Source organism: Nicotiana attenuata, unplaced genomic scaffold (assembly GCF_001879085.1).
Source record: "Nicotiana attenuata strain UT unplaced genomic scaffold, NIATTr2, whole genome shotgun sequence".
NCBI lineage: Eukaryota > Viridiplantae > Streptophyta > Magnoliopsida > Solanales > Solanaceae > Nicotiana > Nicotiana attenuata.
Window position 1 is genome coordinate 39,268 of NW_017671243.1, and position 19,679 is coordinate 58,946.

The 19,679-nt window shown below is 37.6% G+C and overlaps 1 protein-coding gene across 4 annotated transcripts; it reads left to right on the forward strand.

Annotated features, from left to right (window-relative positions):
• Positions 1-224: 224 nt before the first annotated feature.
• LOC109206994 (SAC3 family protein A) lies at positions 225-19,155 on the forward strand. Of its 4 annotated transcripts, none has more exons than XM_019369871.1 (15): positions 225-524; positions 1,375-1,449; positions 5,012-5,528; positions 5,627-5,995; positions 7,836-8,282; positions 10,043-10,144; positions 11,814-11,911; positions 12,415-12,577; positions 13,424-13,918; positions 14,037-14,177; positions 14,360-14,419; positions 15,687-15,817; positions 16,878-17,011; positions 17,094-17,323; positions 18,581-19,155. In XM_019369871.1, exons 3-15 carry the CDS (start codon positions 5,199-5,201, stop codon positions 18,680-18,682), a joined length of 2,802 nt encoding a protein of 933 aa, XP_019225416.1. In that variant the 5' UTR covers positions 225-524; positions 1,375-1,449; positions 5,012-5,198; the 3' UTR covers positions 18,683-19,155. The 4 variants fall into 4 exon arrangements, with proteins under 4 accessions (XP_019225416.1, XP_019225417.1, XP_019225414.1 ...); XM_019369872.1 differs by having other exon boundaries at positions 5,012-5,390; XM_019369869.1 differs by having other exon boundaries at positions 5,012-5,995.
• The last annotated feature ends 524 nt before the right edge of the window (positions 19,156-19,679 follow it).

The following is a 19,679-nucleotide window of genomic DNA, read 5'->3' on the forward strand; positions in this document are numbered from 1 at the left end:
TAAAATTTGCGGGCGTATTTTTCCGAATTTTGAATAGTGTTTTCGCTCAGATTTAAAGTGGCTAAATTTCGATGACTTTTGAAACTTGGCTATTTTTCAATGACCAGTGGTAAATCTGGTTATTTTTGAATTTCTCCCTTGGCCAAACCCCCCAAATCATGACCCGAATAAGTCAAAACGGGTTGAGAAGTCTTTCGACTATAATCAACTCACGCATAAATACACACAACACATCTGCAATATTTCTATTTCAATCTCCATAATTTTTCCTCTACCGACCGACGTTCATACATCAAAAATCTCCTTCTCTACATTGAATACTATCTGTTCTTCAATCTGAATAATTTTACTACTTTCTCTTCCCAATCAATCCATATTTGTTGTATTTCTCCTTTTTCTTATATCTATTCTCTGTTTTTTTCTTCTTTTTGTTTTATTTTTATCTCAATTTGTTGCTGCTTTATTCGAGGCTGATTGTAACCACGTTCCTTGAAGGCTCAAGCTGTTGAATTATTCAGATTTCGGTTAGTCCTTTTATTTTCCTTTTTTTTATATATTAAATTTCTTAGAATATTAGGCTGCAATTGCAGTCCCAGCTAGGTTCTTCTTTTTTGAACCTGTGAGTTGTGGAAAATAATATTAGAATATTACACTTGAAATTTGAACCTGTGAGCTAAAAGTTTTTTAATCATTTCGGCACTATACTATAATTTTACCTTAAGACAAGAGATTCAACAGTTTATATATATCCAAACAAATTCCTTTTTTTTTTCTAGTTGCGCAATATAATTTCCGATCAAGGGAATCCAATTGAATTCCCTTGGATTGCTACGCCCTGAGGCGGATGCAGCCTTATAGTACTGGGTACATTTTATGCGGTGTATAAATTTGTGTATAAAAATTCACTAATATTGCAACAAATAGTAGGTCTGTATCATATTTTAAAATACAATAGGTTCAATACTAAAAATCTTAAAGGTTGAACCCTTGACCGGCCTGGTCCGCCCTTGGGTGAGCATGTAAATAGTTCGGGATAGAATTTAGGAAAGGACAGCTTTAGAGGATTGGGACCGTGCACCAGTGACACAGGTAGGTGGATATATGTAGGTGGATATGTGAACATTAGGCTGCAATTCCAGTCCTAGCTAGGTTCTTTTTTTCTGCAATATTTCTTTTGGAGTGATGGGCGGGCTGGTAAATAGTCGGGATGGAAGTGCAGAAAAGAAAACTTTTGTGGGATTTGAACCACCGTAAATAAGTAGAGTTGTAACCATTAGGTTGCAATTAAAATCTTAGCTAGTTGTGTCCTGTTTATTGTTTATTTTTCAGGTTTTGTCATAAATGTCTGAATGCGATTTTTTTTTGTTTAAGCAGGATGCTAATGAGAGGATGATGAATCAAGGAAGCACTACTAACACGATGGCCACTTTGGATCCCAGTCCACAGGAGGTAACCACCCGAATTTTGCTTTCTTTTCTCTTATTCAAACTTTGTTTCTGAAAGATGTATATTGTTATGGCCCATATAGTTTCTCCTTGTCGCATATTCTTTTTTTTTTTTTTTGGCTTAATGCATACTTAGCATATGTGATGATTTTGTCAAAATGAACACTAAGATATTGCGGGATGAGGCCGACGGAATTAAAATTTTTTTCTTCTTCTTTTTCCTTTTTTGTTGGATAAGTGAGTTTTTTGGTTGTCCTGCTATTGTTTTTCCTTTTTGATATTATTTATATATTTACTCCATCCATACCAAATATGATTGTGCTGTTAGGAATATGAGGGTAAACACAGTGGCAGATACCGAACCAAGTTGAAGAGTGAGTTCTAAAATGTTGATCTAACTCTATATTTTTCACACACTTATAGGGTTCTACCAAACCCGCGAACCCGTACTTGGATCTGCCGGGTAAATACATCTAATAGCTCTTGTAAATTTGGGTATCAATTCGGAATATTTTAAGTAAAATTTTATATTCAAAAACTATAAGAAGTACTAGAAATCACAATCATCTGTTTTTCTTTTAAATTTATGGAAAGGTAAAGATTTTATTAAAAAAAGTACCAAGAAGGTAGTGAGAGAATACATAAAAAAAGAGCACATCCTCCTACAGGTGGAAAAAAAAATCCTACTATTAGAGTGCGGAAGATCTATTAGACGAAGATATGAAAAAAAATCCTATAGGCTGAAGGAGTGCGGAAGGTCTAGCAAAGAGTCAAAATCGGATACAATACTCTTCCTGCCCAACATATAGAGACTATTTTAAAACCTAAAGGGAATAGGTCCAAAATTGTTCCTCTACTATGGTATATAGTATAAGTTTGTCCCCCGTTATACTTTTCGTTCAGATCCACCCCTACCGTTAACAAACTTTTTAGAATTGCCCTTAACCCTAACGTCCCTTCACCGTGGCACCCAATCCCTCTATTAATTTGTCCATGTCAGCTGCCAAGTCAGCAGGTCCCACACACTAAAAGTCACGGAAAAATATTTTCTACTATTTCTTTTCTTTCTTTCACTTTTTTCCCCTCTTTCACGTTTCTTGTTCTTCTTCAGCGACCAAAATTCTCAAAGGAAAGCTATCTCTATTCCTAATATCTCAAAAACCAGATCTGATTTCACGGAAAGCCATCTGAAGTTTTGAGTTATTAAATGGATCTTTGAAGTTTGATTGGGGGAAAAATGTGGGTGTAGCTAGATTCAATCATTATTTGTTTTTATGAAGCTGAATTGACAAAGAATCTGGAAAAAAAAAAAATCAAGTTTACTTGACATTTAGTTCTTCGACGTTTTCACTATGTCAGTTTTAAAATATGAGCTTCATAGAAGATTTGGAGGTTCTCTGTGTGATTTGATGCTGGAATTGAAGGGCTAAATTGTTCCTAATGCTTTGATTGTTGTTGGATTAGAGCAAGAATTTTTTTTTTTTGATTTGCACCGGGTGTCCGAGTCTCTAAGAGCCCCGACTAATCCCGGGGGTGCACAGGCCCTCAGCAAGGAGTTTCCCGCAAGTGCACCACGGTTAATTCAGGTTTTACCCAGTCCGATGGCCCTTCAGAAATTGTTTGCACCCAGTGGGTTTCGAACTTGAGACCTTGAAAGGGAGCAAACCCCAAGGCTCAAGTCTAGAGCAAGAAATTGAAACCGCCATTTTTAAAGTTTTGAAGTGGGTTTGAATAGAACTCAAATTTTTATGTTTGAAATCAGTTTTAGGTATTGTCAAGCATACTTGGTATTGAGTAGAAGAACTTGTCTCTGAATTTGAGAGCATTTGGATTGATTTTGTTCGGATTAAATCGAGTTTTGGACAAGAAAAAATGGTGCGGCTACTGAACTAAGTCAAAGAAAATTCGGGTTAATAATTTGTTTGTTTTATCTCAAAGTGGGGGAAAATGGATAATGGCTAAATACTCATGGGCGGATGAAGGTGATTCTTTTTATTTTGGAGAGCAAGAAACCATATGATATATTTTGCGGTTGAAAATGGATGTTACTTTAATGGTGAATTTGTTTTGGATTTAAAGAGGAAGACAAAGGTCATGGAGTCTGGTGTGTGATGATGAGGTTAATTTTAACGTGGGACTTGCTGATATGGCAGCTGATATGGACAAATTAATAGAGGAATTAGGTGCCACGGTGGAGGGACGTTAGGGTTAAGGGCAATTCTAGAAAGTTTCTTAACGATAGGGGTGGATCTGAACGAAAAGTATAACGGGGGACAAACTTAAACTATATACCATAATAGAGGGGCAATTTTGGACCTTCTCCCAAACCTAAATTGTTTAAATACTTCATAGTTAAAGTACTTAAGATTGTTCAAAAAGATCGTTATTAAAGAAAAAGTTGCTTGTCTTCTCGCATGGTACCATTCTGGATTAGTCGGGCCAGCGTGTTCCACATTCTTGATAATTAAACCAACAAAAAAAAAAAGCATTGCCGTGTTTTGGGGGTTGAGTCATTGAGAGAGTATATATCTGTTCTGATAACCTTAGGAGTTTGTAAATTTAACTCGATACATAATTAGTAGGTAGGAGAAAGTAAGTGCAAGAAACTGACTAAGAAGAAAGTATACGAAACCAACTTAGGAGAAAGTATAAGAAACCAACTTAGGAGAAAGTAAGTGTAACATGTAAGGTTTTGCCGTTTTAGGTGCAGAGTAGGTGCCATCTGTTACTGCTTTGGTATCACATTAGAGATTTCTGGGGTTCTGTTGATGGGACCAATGAGGCTTATGGGAGGTGTATTCTTTGAAAAGCCAATTACTTCGTGTGAAGATTTTTTTTTTTGGGTAGGATTGATGTTTGACATGCTCATGCCGTCCTTGGATTTTAGCTCACTTGCATAAATACTCTTGTCTTTTTCTTTTTGAAATGTATATACAACTATTAATGGTTACTAATGAGATATAGAAAGGTAAGAATTCCTGATGTAGCTACGGCAAGTCACTCGAGAATCTCTGATACTGAAGTGATGTAATTGACTGTCTTGTGCTAGTGGTGTTTGGAAGTAATAAATCAAGAAGCCTTGTCTGTTTAACCATCAGTATAAGTATGAAAGGCAATACTATATTTGGTAAATTGGTGTGGCATGCTAATGCTTAAGTTGCTGGTTGTGGACATTATTGTGAAACAAGTGTAAATAGATCTTGTTGTTTGATGCAAGACTATGACTATCTTTATGTTGAGAAACTGGTTCCTATGAGCTGCAACTGTGTGCATAAAAGTCTGTTAAGCTGTAAGCTAGTTTGCTCTTGCCTTTTATGGATAGGGCATTCACTACATGTATAATTTCTGGTCATTGTGCATCTTGTGATAAATGTTTGCTCCACTTGAATGGTGAAAGCATTTAATGCTTCTCTTCATTCCCGGCCACTAAAGCTCTTTTAACGTGCTTATATTTACTATTCTTCTTGAACTGTATTGTGTACCTCTCTTGCTGTACTTTGTTACACAGTATTTTCACATGGGTTGATTTCTTGTTATATGACTGGAATCCTTTTTCTCCTTTATAGAATCATCAGGTTGTCGATGCAAACCAACATCACATGTCTTCATATTACGCCGCTCCAAATTCTACAGTCACACCATGGGCTCATAGTGCAGATAGCTACGCCAGAGAAAATGGAGTTCTCTCACATTCTGGTTATGATCATGATCAACGAGCTGTGCCGCCTCCAAGGAATGTTCAAGATGGATTGAATGTTGCAACTAGTGCTACTACACCAAGTTCCGGTGATACAAATGTACAGCAAGACTATAGTAGCTATACCACCTATCAAAGTACTGATCCTTATGGCTACAGCAATACAGGATATGCTGCTTACTATAGTGACTATCAACAGCAATCTAATCAATCATATTCTCAGCCATCAGGAGGATATCAAAATACAGGTGATAATGGCTATCAACAGCAATCTAATCAATCATATTCTCAGCCATCAGGAGCATATCAAAATACAGGTGATAATGGCTATCAACAGCAATCTAATCAATCATATTCTCAGCCACCGGGAGCATATCAAAATACAGGTGCTCCTTATCAGCCCCTTTCCTCATTTCAGAATACTGGGTCTTATGCTGGGCCTGCAAGTTATTCAAGCACTTACTACAATCCTGGTGATTACCAGACATCTGGAGGTTACACAAGTGGTGCTTACAATAACCAGACCAATGTATGGCATGAAGGGCAATATGCAGCATACACTTCCCATCAGTATCCCAGCTACAGTTCTGATACGAATGCCGCATACAGTTCGACCACAGCCCCTGCAGCTTCCCAGTATCAGCAACAGTACAAGCAATGGGCCGAATATTACAACCCTACACAAAATGATGTCACCTGTGCTCCTGGAACAGAAAATATTTCTGTTTCTAATGTTTCCAGTCTGAGTTGCCCCGTCCCTGCTGGATACTCAGCTTCAGGTGTCCAAGCCTCGGCATCTTATGCTCCACCTGGCAAGCCAGAACCTGGTTTGTCCGCATTGGCTGCGGTGCAGGTTTTTCCTTTACATGCAATTCACAAATAAGTTGCTCTCTGTACTCAGTATTAGATTACTTAAACTTTTATGCAGGCCTAGAGACTCCTATTTGAATACCTGTCGTCATGTAATTCACATATAAATTCAAAACCGGCGTGTTAGTAGCCTAAGAGATGGGAAACATGGATGATAAAGAATGTATCATGCTCATATAGATTTTAGGATTCTTGCATCTAGTAAGTAAATTTTAAAAATATCAGTAGGATTTTCCTGAGTCATTCAAGGCACCATGGGTGTCTCAACTAAACTAATGCAGAAAATGTGAGTCTACTGAACGTGTCTCTGATTGATGGATGTGCTTCACAAGTGCCCCTATGAAGTGGTGCCTTAGAAAATTATGAACTCGACATTAAGGAAGATTACACGCTAGCACATTGAAATGTCAAACTGGACAGTTGAAATTTTTCTTCTTCTTTTCCCCCCTTTCTAATCCATATATATACTTGACTTGACAAGGCTAAAACTATTGTATTTTCTATTAATGTTTCCATGTTGAAATTATATGTTTTTTCTGAACTGGTAGGTAAGTATATTATAGAATAAACAGAAAAGCACTAAGGAAGTGCTTTGTAGGTAAAAGTCAGGAGAACACCTGTGCAAAAACAAAAAGAGGGGTACCTATCTATGCAGAAATCGATTCCTTAGTGAATTTATGAAACCTAACATACTGTTTTCATCCTTTACATCCTATGGGTAGCACCAAAAAGCAAAAAACCAAAGACGTTTGTACTTTAACATTAGTATAGAAAAAGCTTTCCCTTCAAAACACCTAGCATTTCTTTCAGTCAACAAAACCCAACAGATACAAGCTGGCACTGTAACCCACAGATTTCTTGCTGGTTTCCTGATCCCACTTTTTCCCCAAACGATCAACAGGTCTTTCACAGTGAAAGGCATGACCAAAGACAAGTCTAAAAGATTGAAAAACAGATCCCCTAGTTGCCTTGCCACTGTGTAATGCACAAAGAGATGGCTGCTGAACTTTCCTCCTTGTTGCATAAGTAGCATCTGCTGCAAATGCTCATTCCCCTTCTCTGTAAATTGCTTTGTGTCAGACAAGCATTGTAAGCTAACAACCACATAAAGCAGGATACCTTTTGAGGAGCTTTAGTTTTCCATATCATCTTCCAGGGCAAGTTGACTGTACTGTTCAGCACCTTGTTTAACTTACTGTAGCAAGAGCCTAGTTGAAAAAACACCATTCTGTTGCCTCAACCAGAGTAATTGATCAGCTTCATCAGTTAATAAAGTCATCTTATCCAGATCTTTTAGCAAGAGAGCCAATCTTGGAATTTCCCAATCACAACATGGTTTTCTAAAGTTGAAACACCAGCTGTATAATTTTGGAATAATTAAATGTGAAAGTCCTCTAGTATAATTACCGAAGGCTGCTTTCCAATTAATTAGTGATACAATCTTACATACCTAAGTGGATCACAGTTTAGGTTAGCTTGCTATTTTAGTTTTTCTGTTGTTCCACAAGCTAGTAAAGATCTGGTAAGCAATACCTGTATGCTCTTTTAACTCTGCTGTCTAAATATCATTTGTGTTTACTGTACCTTTAACAATCTGGATGTTCTTCAACTTCTATCCTGTATTGTTGAGTGCCTACTATTCACCAGAAGAAGATATGTTATCTACTGTCATTGCAGTCAGCAGGGAGTCCCTCATTTTTTTGCTTTTCACTACTCAATACACTGAGAAAAGCCATTTCAAATTACTCTTCATTTCATGTTATGCAAACTTTGGAGTTCTTTTATTCGCCTGATGAACTCAACTATCAATGGTTTTTTGTCAGTCTCCTGCTGTAGGTGGCACTGTTCATGATAGTTACTGGAAACATTGGGCTCCCTCTTTCCAAAATCAGCAGCCTGATCCAGTACAGTCTTATGGTCAAAAGCCTTTAGACGTGACCCCTTCTCATGACAATCTTCGTACTCAACAAAGTTCTTCATGTCCGCAAGGACCAAGCACACAATATCAGCCCTCTTATCAGATGCCCCATAGTTATCAGTCATCCTTGCCCACTGTACAGCAAACTGTTACATCAGCAGACACGAGCAGTGCAAGCAAACTACAGATTCCCACAAACCCTAGAATAACTCCAACCTTGACCATGGGATTACCAAAGCTGGATAAGCAAAGCTATACAACTAATGCAGCGGCGAAACCTGCATACGTCAGCGTTTCCTTACCAAAAACTGTTGAAAAAGTATCATCTCATGCTGCTGATAATGCTCTCAAGGTCAGACACCTTTTCCTTGATCATTTTTTTTCACTTGCTTCTTGATAATCTTTCATCATGTGCTGGTTAAGAATACAAAATGTAGATCAGTTAGGAAGTTAACTGAGCTAGAGTCCCTCTCTGTTATATTTGTTGTAAGCTTCTCTTAGAATTGGTTAAGTGATAAATATAGATCAGTTTAGTAGTTAAATGTGCTAGTGTCCCTTTCTGTTATATTTGTTGTAAGCTTCACTTCGAATTGGTTAAGTGCCAAGTGACATCTTATGATCTGCTTTCTCATATAACTTACCTAACTTTGTCTTCAAAAAGAATGATATGGTTCTAAGGAAATCCTTTTAATAGCAAATGATCCTATGTTTGACAAGAATGATATAGTACTAAAATAGACCTTTAAGTAGCCAATGAACCTCCGACAACAATCTATTATTTATCAAGTGCATTTGGTGAGTAACTTGTCAAAGCGTATTTGGTGAGCGGTATAATTTTATCAACACCAGCAAGATTAACTTAATTTATTACGCGTTCCATATATTCTTTGATGCGTGTGCTTTTCCTAAGGGAGATTTTTGAAAAAGCTATGAGCAATATTGGCAGAATAGTTATGCAGAAAGTATTTTGATAAACAGTGGATTGGTAGCTTGGGTGGTTGGTTGTGGATGCTTTGCTACAGATGAAGATAAGGGCTTTTAAAAGCTCTCACTACCATTGGTGTATTAGGAGAACCTTTTGAGTTGTTCCAATGAGTCGCCTATGGACAAGCTCATATATTTAATCCGGGAGAAAACAATTGCACTCGTAGCTTGGCTCTTTCAGTGGAAGATATATTTTATTTGATAATCATTTACTTGGTAATTTAAACGTGTCTGTTATATATTCATTTATCTACAGATTGAGATAGTGAACAAATCTACCGAGATTTATGCAAGTTCTGGGTAAATATAAATCCTGTTATGGTAGAAGCTGGGCAAAGTTTTTCCCAGTTATAAATTTTGTTAAGTGTAAGTTTCAGGAGTAGGTTGGAGAATAGCGGAACTACTTTTTCCTGCTTGGCATCATTACAGCTTTTGGAGTGGAAAACTACATGATGGCTTGCTAAAGTTGTTAACTCAGTTAATAATTAATTGATTGGTCTACGCATGTTGGGCTTCTTGTAAATGCAGTGGTGTATATACCATCTATTGTTGCGTATTTCTTTTTTCCACTTATTATTATTATTATTATTTATATTTTGAAGTGTTGACCTATTTTATGCTTCTCAAGTTTAATGCTTTTGCTTATTTTATAGTTGTACTTTCTTAATTCTTAACTTTAATATTGTCATTCATGTTGCAAATACAGCATTTCGGCTAATTAATTGCTTGCACAATCTTTTTTACCTTTTATCTTTGTATTAAGTTAGTCTAATCACTTATGCAAAGTATCTCAGTATCGGTAAGACTACTGATTTTTTTGAACATCCAAGGAAGTTAATATTCTTGGCAGCTTTTTGCTATATGATACTTTAACGCTGCAATCTTCTATGTTGTTATGATTGATCATTCAAACGTTAGGTCTCATTGATGAAAGTTAGTTTAACTGCTCTTGCTTGTGTATTGTCTCCACACTATCTGGGAAACCTTGGTATTTTATTGTACTGGTGACTATTAGTTAGGATCATTGTGACATGTCGTAACGTGGTACTTGTTGTTGCATTGCATCAAATAAGTAGTGGATTATCAATTTTCCTTGTGTAACCAAAGTGATCTTTCTGTTGTCTGCAGCCTGATGCTTTTCCAAAATCACTTCGTGGTTATGTTGAAAGGGCTTTGGCTCGTTGCAAGGATGATGCTCAAATGGTGTCATCCCAAGCTGTCATGAAGGAGGTATCTTAGTGTATTTTTACATTCTCTCTTGGTCCTTTTCCAGTTCCTGCCATGTAATACATTCTACACAGATAATTCTAGACTTGTGAGTCTTCAGATTGTATATTCTCAGATAATAATGGTAGAGCATGGAGCGAGGATTGTCATTCAGCTAGAAAACAGAAGTGGTGTTGATGATGAAATTGCCATAGAATTAGAAGAATTCAAATTAGAGACATGAATAGACATTTCTGTAGTTGGGTTTTTAGCACTACATAGATATGACCTTTTCCCAAAATAAGGATTTTGAAGATGGTTAAAACATGATTTATTAGAGGTTTGACAGGCTGATTCAGCACACAAATACATTATTGGGATATGAATGAAGACCAAGGTTCCTTGTGCTTTAGATACTGAAGTATGCCCTTTTAGATTGAAGTCCTCCTGTCTCTTTTAAGTTTGAGCCTTTGAAGGAACTATGTTTTAGTAGTTTTTGTAATGTTATACGGGCCCTCTTTTTATGTTCTCAAGGGCCTCCTTATATGAAAATTTCACCCTTTCTGTTACGTGTCCCACCTCTTAGGGCTTCCCTTCTTACCTTTATTGGGTACGGAGAGCCTAACTTTGTGCTGTTTGTGCTTCTGAAGAAAATATTATGGTTATTCTGTCTGATAGCAATCTGCTTTCTTTCACCATCCACATCGACATTGTGTTCATTTGTTTCCGGTTGACATTCATTACTTAAACGGCATGTTCAGTTCTGTCCTCACAGCTTTGGATAAGGAAAAGTGATAAAAAAGTTTTGAGTTATATGTCTTGGTTGGAGCATGTCTTGTGTCTTCCACTTGTGTTCAAACTTGTCAATCACATTACTCCAGCATCTTTGAGTTTTGTATCTCTGTGGCATCTGTAATTGTGTGAGAGTAGGATACAGTGCCTCTCCTCTTACCCTTATAGAGCCTGAGAAAGCGCATGAAATTCATCGATGAACAAAGCGCATGAGGAATTTTACTCTATAGAAACACCACCAAGTTGAAGCTATGTACAAAGCAAAAACTCAGCCTTCCCCTTTTCACACATCTTGGAGCTGAGGAAAAAGGGTCGACATCATATATCTCTGTCATCTTACACCAGAAAGCCAAAAAATATAAGCAGGAGTATCTAAGTTTGTGTATAGGGTTAGTTAAGCCTTCAGAGCATCTTCTTTTTTTCCCATCTGATGAGTAACTTCCTCGATTACAAGACTCTTTTCTCAACTGTAGTAATCAATGTACAAGTGCTTTAAGATTTGAAATTTCCTTTTGCAGTTGTGTAGGGATATGTCTCTACTGTCAAAACCCTCTGCCTTCCTTAGGCATGATTCATATTAGCTACTCAATGCAGCAGCCTATTGCATTGGACAGATTGTAGTTATGAAGCCAATTGCTAAGTTAAATATTGGGATTGTGTTGTTTGTGAAGTTTGTGACCTATGATGATCGTTTTTCCTTAACTATTTTTTTTGGGTCCCATCTGCAGAAGTGTTAGTGCTGATATTATTGAGTTGCGTTTGAACTGTTTGCACCATAATGAGTTATAGTTGATATTATTGAGTAACGCTTGAGCTGTTTGCACTATAATGATATGTCGTTTTACCGAGTTCTGGTTCTTTGCCTTGTCCCTTTGTTACTTAAATGTACCATAATCTGCAGGTTATCAAAAAGGCAACTGCTGATGGTACACTTCATACGAGAGACTGGGACACTGAGCCTCTTTTCCCCATGCCCAGTGTGGATGCAGATAACAAGGAGTATGCTACCTCACTCTTCTCTAAGCTGCTATGCAAACCATGTGCATGCACATGCTATGTGGTTACACGAATATCTAAATCTGTACAGTGCACGCACGTATGACTTACCAAAGTAGCTGTCATAGAGCATGAATGGACTAATTACTGCATCTTTTTGTGGGATGTGGACTAATCACAGTATCTTATCTCTGCATTTGTATTTCACCTAGCTTATGGTTGCTATCTTACAGAATTGCTAAACGTAATAAGTTTTGCCGATAGTTGTTAGAATCAAACAGCATGTTCCTCTTCCTTTTACCATTTAAAATTTGTTTTTCTGCTGAAGTATTTGTTAACAGTCAAAAACAAAATGCTTCAACATATATAGTGTAGTTTCCCGGATTAGGGTACAGAATCGTGATCATGAGCCTTTTGCTGTTGATGCTGATGGATTTGCTCTCATGTTCATTTATCTCTTTGACCAAATTCAAGGGATTATTTAGATTTTATCTTTTTCTCTGCAGAAGAGTAATATTCTCCGCTCCAGTTTCTTCATCTCCAACAAGTAAAAGAAGTCCTAGTAGGCGATACAAAAGTAGGTGGGAGCCTTTGGTAGAGGAGAAACCAACTGTTCAACCTGCATCAGTCACTCCTGATGCTTCTAAGTATGGGAGTTGGAACAGACAGGTATTGGTTTTCTGCCTTTGAAGAATTTTTTTTCCAGTTCTCTCTTTCTATTTTTCACCAGCTTCAGCCTCTTGCCTTAAAAGAAGAAGCTAAGAGGTGGTCTAGGTTGTTGACTGGTTTATTTCTCAGCTCTAGGATTCTCCAGCTTCGTGAATCTACTTTCTGTTCTGGCCCATTCCCTGGTTTACTGATCCTGATTATTTTTGTCCCTTTTGTCTAGTGTATTGGCAAATCTAAATGTGCATAGTATCAGCCAAAAGAAAAAGATGTTGAATTCTAATAATTCTTTATCATACTCTTATTGTGAATTGTGGCAGAGATTGGGAATTATGTTATCCAAAGCCTATTTTCTTAGAATCCTCCATAATTCATGAAAAGACTATTCATTTTGTCCAGGTTTCTTAGAGCATATTAATGGTATGCTATTAAGTGAAATCTACCAGCGACTGCTTTTTGGGTTAGGTAGCATACCGTGTTTTTCTTCGCATTGCATGAACCAAAGGTCTGCGTACACACTACTCTCCCCAGAACCCACTTGTGGGAATACACTGGGTATGTTGTTTGTTGTTGCATGAACCAAAGGAACTTCATTATTAGGCAAGATCATTCTGGACCTATTACTGTGTTAATAGATGTTAAATTGTTGGTAAAGGTACATAAGTAGAACTCTGTCCTGACCTAATTAAGGTTTTTTTACATGAGCTTGGCACATCTGATACTGGTCTTTTTAGCTTAGTGCTGCTTAAATTTGTAGCCTGGGGTGTTTTAACCTGTTGGCTTCTGACAATTTGACACTAGATCCATATGACCATATAAAATATCTCTCATTTGAGTGAGTTTGTACAGTTTTCAGGTGGAAAGTCAGATAACAAGGTGAATAATTCGAGTCATATGAAATTCTCTTTACCACAGCGGAAAACCCTCAAAGCTGATGTCTTTAGGCCAGCTAAGAGGCAGTGTGTTGGTGACGTAATGGATACGGCAGATAATGGTGAAGCATCCAGTGATAGTGATAAGGAACGTAGTCAATCGGCCCATAAGTCTGCTGCTGTAGTAGCGGCAGATACTCCAGAGGAAAGAAAGAGACGTGAAAACCGATCGAAGCGTTTTGAAAGAGGGCATGGAAGTCGAGTAGCAAGTAATGATATTCGATCCAGAAATGACGGAGCTGGAAATGTGTACGCAAGAAGGGCTACTGCTTTGGTGCTTAGCAGAAACATTGAGGAAAATGGTAACCATGCTGTTGAAGATATTGATTGGGATGCTCTTACTGTCAAAGGAACATGCCAGGAAATTGAGAAACGCTACTTGCGTCTTACTTCTGCACCGGACCCTGCAACGGTAGACTTGTTGATCCTTTCTGTCATTGCTTGAGATTTAAGGGGAATGCATTATGTCTGTCGACACTCTTCACTTTGCAAGTGTTGATGATTTCTCAAATGTAATTCTGCTTTTGCAGGTGAGACCAGAAGAAATCTTGGAAAAAGCGTTAAATATGGTTCAAAGCTCTCCCAAAAACTACCTTTACAAATGTGATCAGTTAAAATCAATACGCCAAGATCTTACGGTCCAACGCATACGCAACGAATTAACAGTCAAGGTATTTTCCTTATGCTAATTTCATTACAAATGGAGCAAGTTATAAATTTTTTGTCATCATATGCGCTGGCACTTCTAGGCTCTGAAGGTATTTTCTGAAAATGATCTGCATGATCTTTTCATATTATAGAAGTTGTATTGTTCTTTCTTATTAATATCTTCTTCATCTGCCTTCCGTTTCAGGTGTATGAAACACATGGTCGATTGGCAATTGAAGTTGGGGACTTGGCAGAGTATAATCAGGTATGTCCTTTCCGTGGTGGGAATCTCGAAATTTGACATAACTTCTCAGAAGCTTCTTAATCTTTCTATGAAGCTTCTGGTAGGTTAACATGTTTGAGACTATTCCCACTCCATTTATGTTTTAGTTGGACTCTTCTTCGTTTGATGTATTATTAGATGCTGGATCCTTTTCAAGTCAAATTTGCATACTAAGCTGTGGTATTTAGTCTTAGTGAAATCCCTTACTGGGGCTTCCAGTCCAGAAGTTTAAGTATATCAGGGTGAATTGGTTTTGGCTCTCTGAGGATATAATTTGTATTGCCTTTTCCATGGTTCAAATCCTTTTATACACCCGCATTACATGCAAGGAAAGTTTAGTTGGTAAAATACAACAACAACAACAACAACAAGAAGCCCAGTATTTTCCCACAAGTGGGGTCTGGGTAGGGTAAGATGTACACCGCCTTACCCCTACCCTAGAAGGGGACAGAGAGGCAAGTTGGTAAAATGCAATATGATTATTTGGCGGATTAAAAAAAATTATTTGGTGGTGTTGCCATTATATTTCTTACAGCCAATGATTCAGGGGGGGCTGCTGGTATAAGAATGCTCCACTTCATGCCAAAAATAAATCCTTATATTGAATTATGTGTCCAGATTCATAAATGACACCGTCTCACTTGGTGTTTGCTACTAACATTGGGTCACTCCTTCCTGATGCTTTTGTACTTTGGCATTACATTACTGGATTGGATGACTGCCTACAATTTTCCCCGGTTTCACCTATATCCTAGTTCTTTTCTAGCTGGCAGATTCTTTCTGTTAGCATTCTACTTTCTTTGGTCATCATCAATAAGCAAAGCAGTAGTGTGTAGTGAGCAGTATATTTATATTAATAGTTGGTTATGTATTTTGATTAAAGAGATGTAGATGTTCCCTATCTCCTCCCTGAGATCATTTGGTGGTGTTGAAAGTTGTTTCTGAACTATTCCCTTGAGTTGTCTTTTGAACTTTTCAGTCTTTTTCTTGTTTTAAACGAGTGTGCATGCAGCAACTGCAATTTTAAATTGCCTTTTTAAACGTGCAATTTTTAAAGTTGTTTCTGAACTATTCCCTTGAGTTGTTTTTTAAACTTTTCAGTCTTTTCTTGTTTTAAATGAGTGTGCATGCTGGAGCAACTGCAATTTTAAATTGCCTTTTTAAACGTGCAATTTGTTGCCAAGACATCATTGGCATATCTGCTTCAATGTTACTTTTGGACTTACTCTCTTAGTTCTGGTATGTGCAGTGTCAGTCACAGCTAAAAACACTTTATGCAGAAGGAATCAAGGGATGCGATATGGAATTTGCAGCATATAATTTACTCTGTGTGATTTTGCACTCTAGTAACAACAGAGATCTGCCATTAGCAATGTCTAGGTTAGTCAACTGCTTACTGTACTGCCATTCTTGCATACTTTTTTGGGGAACTTCTGCAACACACTTGTTCTGCCGCTTATTTCTCTGCTTCCAGTCTCTTCTGTTATTTGGTTCATGAGCACCAAGAGTATTCTCTCAGTTCCTCTGATTAGTCCTTTTCGACTATCCTTTGTCTACTTTCTTGGGCATCTGCAATACCAAAAAAAAAAAAAAAAGTGGAAGAAGAAATCTGGTTATATTTGCGTGTTACATAATCTTATTGGTGACTTTCCGCAACTTTAAGGATGATTGTGAGGTTAAATTGCAGCAGACACATGTAGTTGACAAATCCTCTATGATATATTCCTTCTAGTTATGACTTAGTTGTGCGACATGCTTTGCCAATGTGAATCACCAACTCATATTTTTAGCTAGTTATGAGTCTGCATTGAAGATTATTCACTGGCAATCAAAATCACGCACTTCAATCCCTGCCTCTGAACAGATTAGCTCGTGTGTGATTTAGGAGAAGAGTGTCTATTCCCCTGTTCATCTTAATTTGTTTCCTACCTTCAGTTATGTAAATAAAGGGAACCGAAAAACGAAAAAGGAAGAAAGAAAACCAAAAGAAAGAAGAAGATAGAGATTTGAGGAGGGAAGGTTTTGGTGTTGGTGGTAGTGGGAAGGGGGTGGTGGAAGAAGACAGAAGAGAAAATGTGTGCAGAAAAGATGGAAAGGTGGTTTCCGAAATGACCTACAAAAAAAAGGCATCAAGCTATTTTTAAGTTGGATGGAAATCTCAAATGCCACAATTTAGTCCATAATTTTATGGAGTTTATTTGTATATTGCAAAAGGTGACATAGTGCCAAAGCGCGAAATTGAATGGTGGTCTTTCTATGGCCTAAATACCATTTGTTTGTCTAAACTCATAGTATATTTGGCCATCCTGTCAAATTTTCATACACCTGGGTGCTGGTAGCTTGAGAAAATCTGCTCAAAACATGGTTAAAACTTACGGGATATCCCCTCTTATCAAATGTGGAATGTTAAGGTATTTTGTTGTGCATTTTTCTTTTCCAGATTACCAGCAGAGGCCAGAGAGAACGAAGCTGTCAAACATGCTTTATCAGTTCGAGCAGCTGTGTCCTCCGGAAACTATGTTGCCTTTTTCAGATTATACAAGATAGCTCCTAACCTTAACACTTGTCTTATGGGTGTGTTTTGTTCTGAATGGTGCAAATTTAGCTACTGCATCAATAATGCTAAAATTTGATGATGTATACTTGTTCTTTGCAGATTTATATGCTGAAAAAATACGATATGCGGCTGTTAGATGTATGTCTCATTCATATCGTCCTACTGTTCCAGTCACCTACATTGCTCAGGTTTTAGGCTTCACAAGTGTCTTATTGACAACTGAAGAAAGTGAGGACGCAGATGGGGTGGAGGATTGTATGGAATGGCTGAAAGCCCATGGTGCATGCCTCACTTCCGATAATTCTGGAGAGATGCAGTTTGATGCAAAGGTGTGTTCGCTTCCTGAATTATATTGATGTATTTAATGCAAACTGCTCTACAAGGATGTGTGGATAGGTGATGACTGAAAGAAATAGTAAACAAGGGAAATTCCCTAAGAAAATAAGAATAGAGTCAGAAGAAGAGATAGAAAGATATGATCTAGGAACCAAATTGATAGAAATAGGCCACAATTAGTATATAAACTAATTACATCGTAATTACGTAGCGACTGATCCAAAGATATCAAAGATAAAGGAAGAAGATCTATACCTTCAATGGCACCCCAAGGAGTTCTTTTCAGAGCCTCACATAAACGTATCACCAAAAATAGGTAAAAAACCTACATTACTCAACTTATACTATCACTGAAACAATGGTCTTGGGCCCAAGTCCAAGTACTTAACATAACTAAAGTAGTCGTGGGGCATGTAGTAGAACCACCATGTTTGAGACATCTTAACTCTATGGTTAAGTCTTGGTCAATGTGGTCAACACTGGTCAACCCAAACTTGGTCAACTCTTGATCAACCCTCTGTAAAGCCTTCCGGTCTTCTTAATGATGTAAGTTCATGGTCATGTTGTCCTCAATATGGCACATGTCGCAAGGTCGAAACCTGCCATTGACAAGGAACCAGGTACTTTTGTTAGAGTAGAGGGATGGGCTCATACTCTCCCTAGTTTCGAACCTGTGGGCCAACTGGGGTTGTGCCAGCTTAGTCACTGGGGATTTCTTGGTCATGAAATAAAAAAAATTAAAAAAAAAAGAATCTGAAACACCTGAGGATCACTCCTAACCGGTTCATGAAGTTCAGGTTCCTTTCTCCTTTCTGTTTGAGACTTGCAATATGAATAAGAATTCTTGAACTTTGACTTCCACAGTATCTATCTGTAGGTGTTCTACTTCATTGTTCTCAGCGACATTGTCTTTGATTGTTTTAACTTCATGAGCTCGATTTTTCTTGTGTTGTTATCATCATGTAATGATGGTATCAACCCTATTCCTTTGCTCCTCTTACTCCGCTATTCCAGAATAATTCTTTTCTCAACGATTATTTAGAATTACATTTCTTTCTTAACAACTGTTTTTGTAGATTATTTACCCCAAAAAACCTGTTTGTGTAGATATGTTGATCTGGGGTCATTATTTAAGCATCTTAACTTGGTCCAATCTCTGTGCATTCCTTTTGGTTCAACTCTTTTTTTTTTTGTGGTTTTCTTCCACGAAATGTTATATGCTGATGGTTCATTTATTCCTAAATGCTCAGGCATCTGTGTCAAGTCTCTACATGCCAGAACCTGAAGATGCTGTGTCACATGGAGATGCCAGTCTCGCAGTTAATGATTTTTTGACACGAAATCCGGTATAGGAAACCTCGTTCTCTTGCTTATGATGGTGGGGATCCAATACTAGGAGAATGCTTCTGCTCCAGATAGATGGTGGAAGTAACTCCAGTTCTGGGTATTCATACAGGAACTCGACAAGGTTCGTTGCATTATTACAATACTGAGTCGGATAACTGTAAATCATGTGCGGTAGCAGCAGCTGCTATTTCTACTGGTGTCCGGGTGTATGAGTGGTGGCTCAATCCTGTGGTTTAATCTCTGATTGGAGAGTTCTTGATTCTTTCATGGATACAGCTAATACATAGAGATAGAGGGACCATAATCATAAGGGACAGCTGCACCGTACTGTAGTTTGGATCCAGAGTAGATGTATTTGTTTACATAGCCTGCAGTTGTAAGATAGGTGATTCAATATTTCGCCAATTTTGTTGATACACTTGTTGGAATTTGGCAACCTTAATAATACCACTTTATATTATTCATGCCTTTTTCTGTTGACCAGTTTTACGTTTACGTTCTTCATATTTGCATAGGTTGTGATGCCACTGAGAGCTTCCGGTTCATGTGTTTATACCATGATATATGAGTGAAACTTCCCTTTGATATGTATTTACTTTACGAAAATGAAATCATATAAGTTGATGATACCGTCTTTCCAGATATATCATCTGAATTTCTTTTGGTTTCTTCTATCATTAAGTTACTTAATACCAGAAGGGATATAAGAAGCAGAATTCTGGCTACATAGTAATAGTAGAAAAGGTGAAACAAACAATGTGACTGAGTGATATAGGAACCAATCACCAAGTGGTGTGCTGGAATGGTTAACCACCCTTAACTAGCGCTTCCGGGTTCAAGCCCTAAGAATAGATCACTTCTTTAGTAGGGAGTGTTTTACCCTTTTAGTGGGGCTATTTTGGTGCGAATCTAAATTAGTGGGCTAGTGAGGTTGGGATATCGGATATTAGAGTAAAATTCTCATAATTAAACTTAGGCGAAATACATAAACGACCCCTTCAA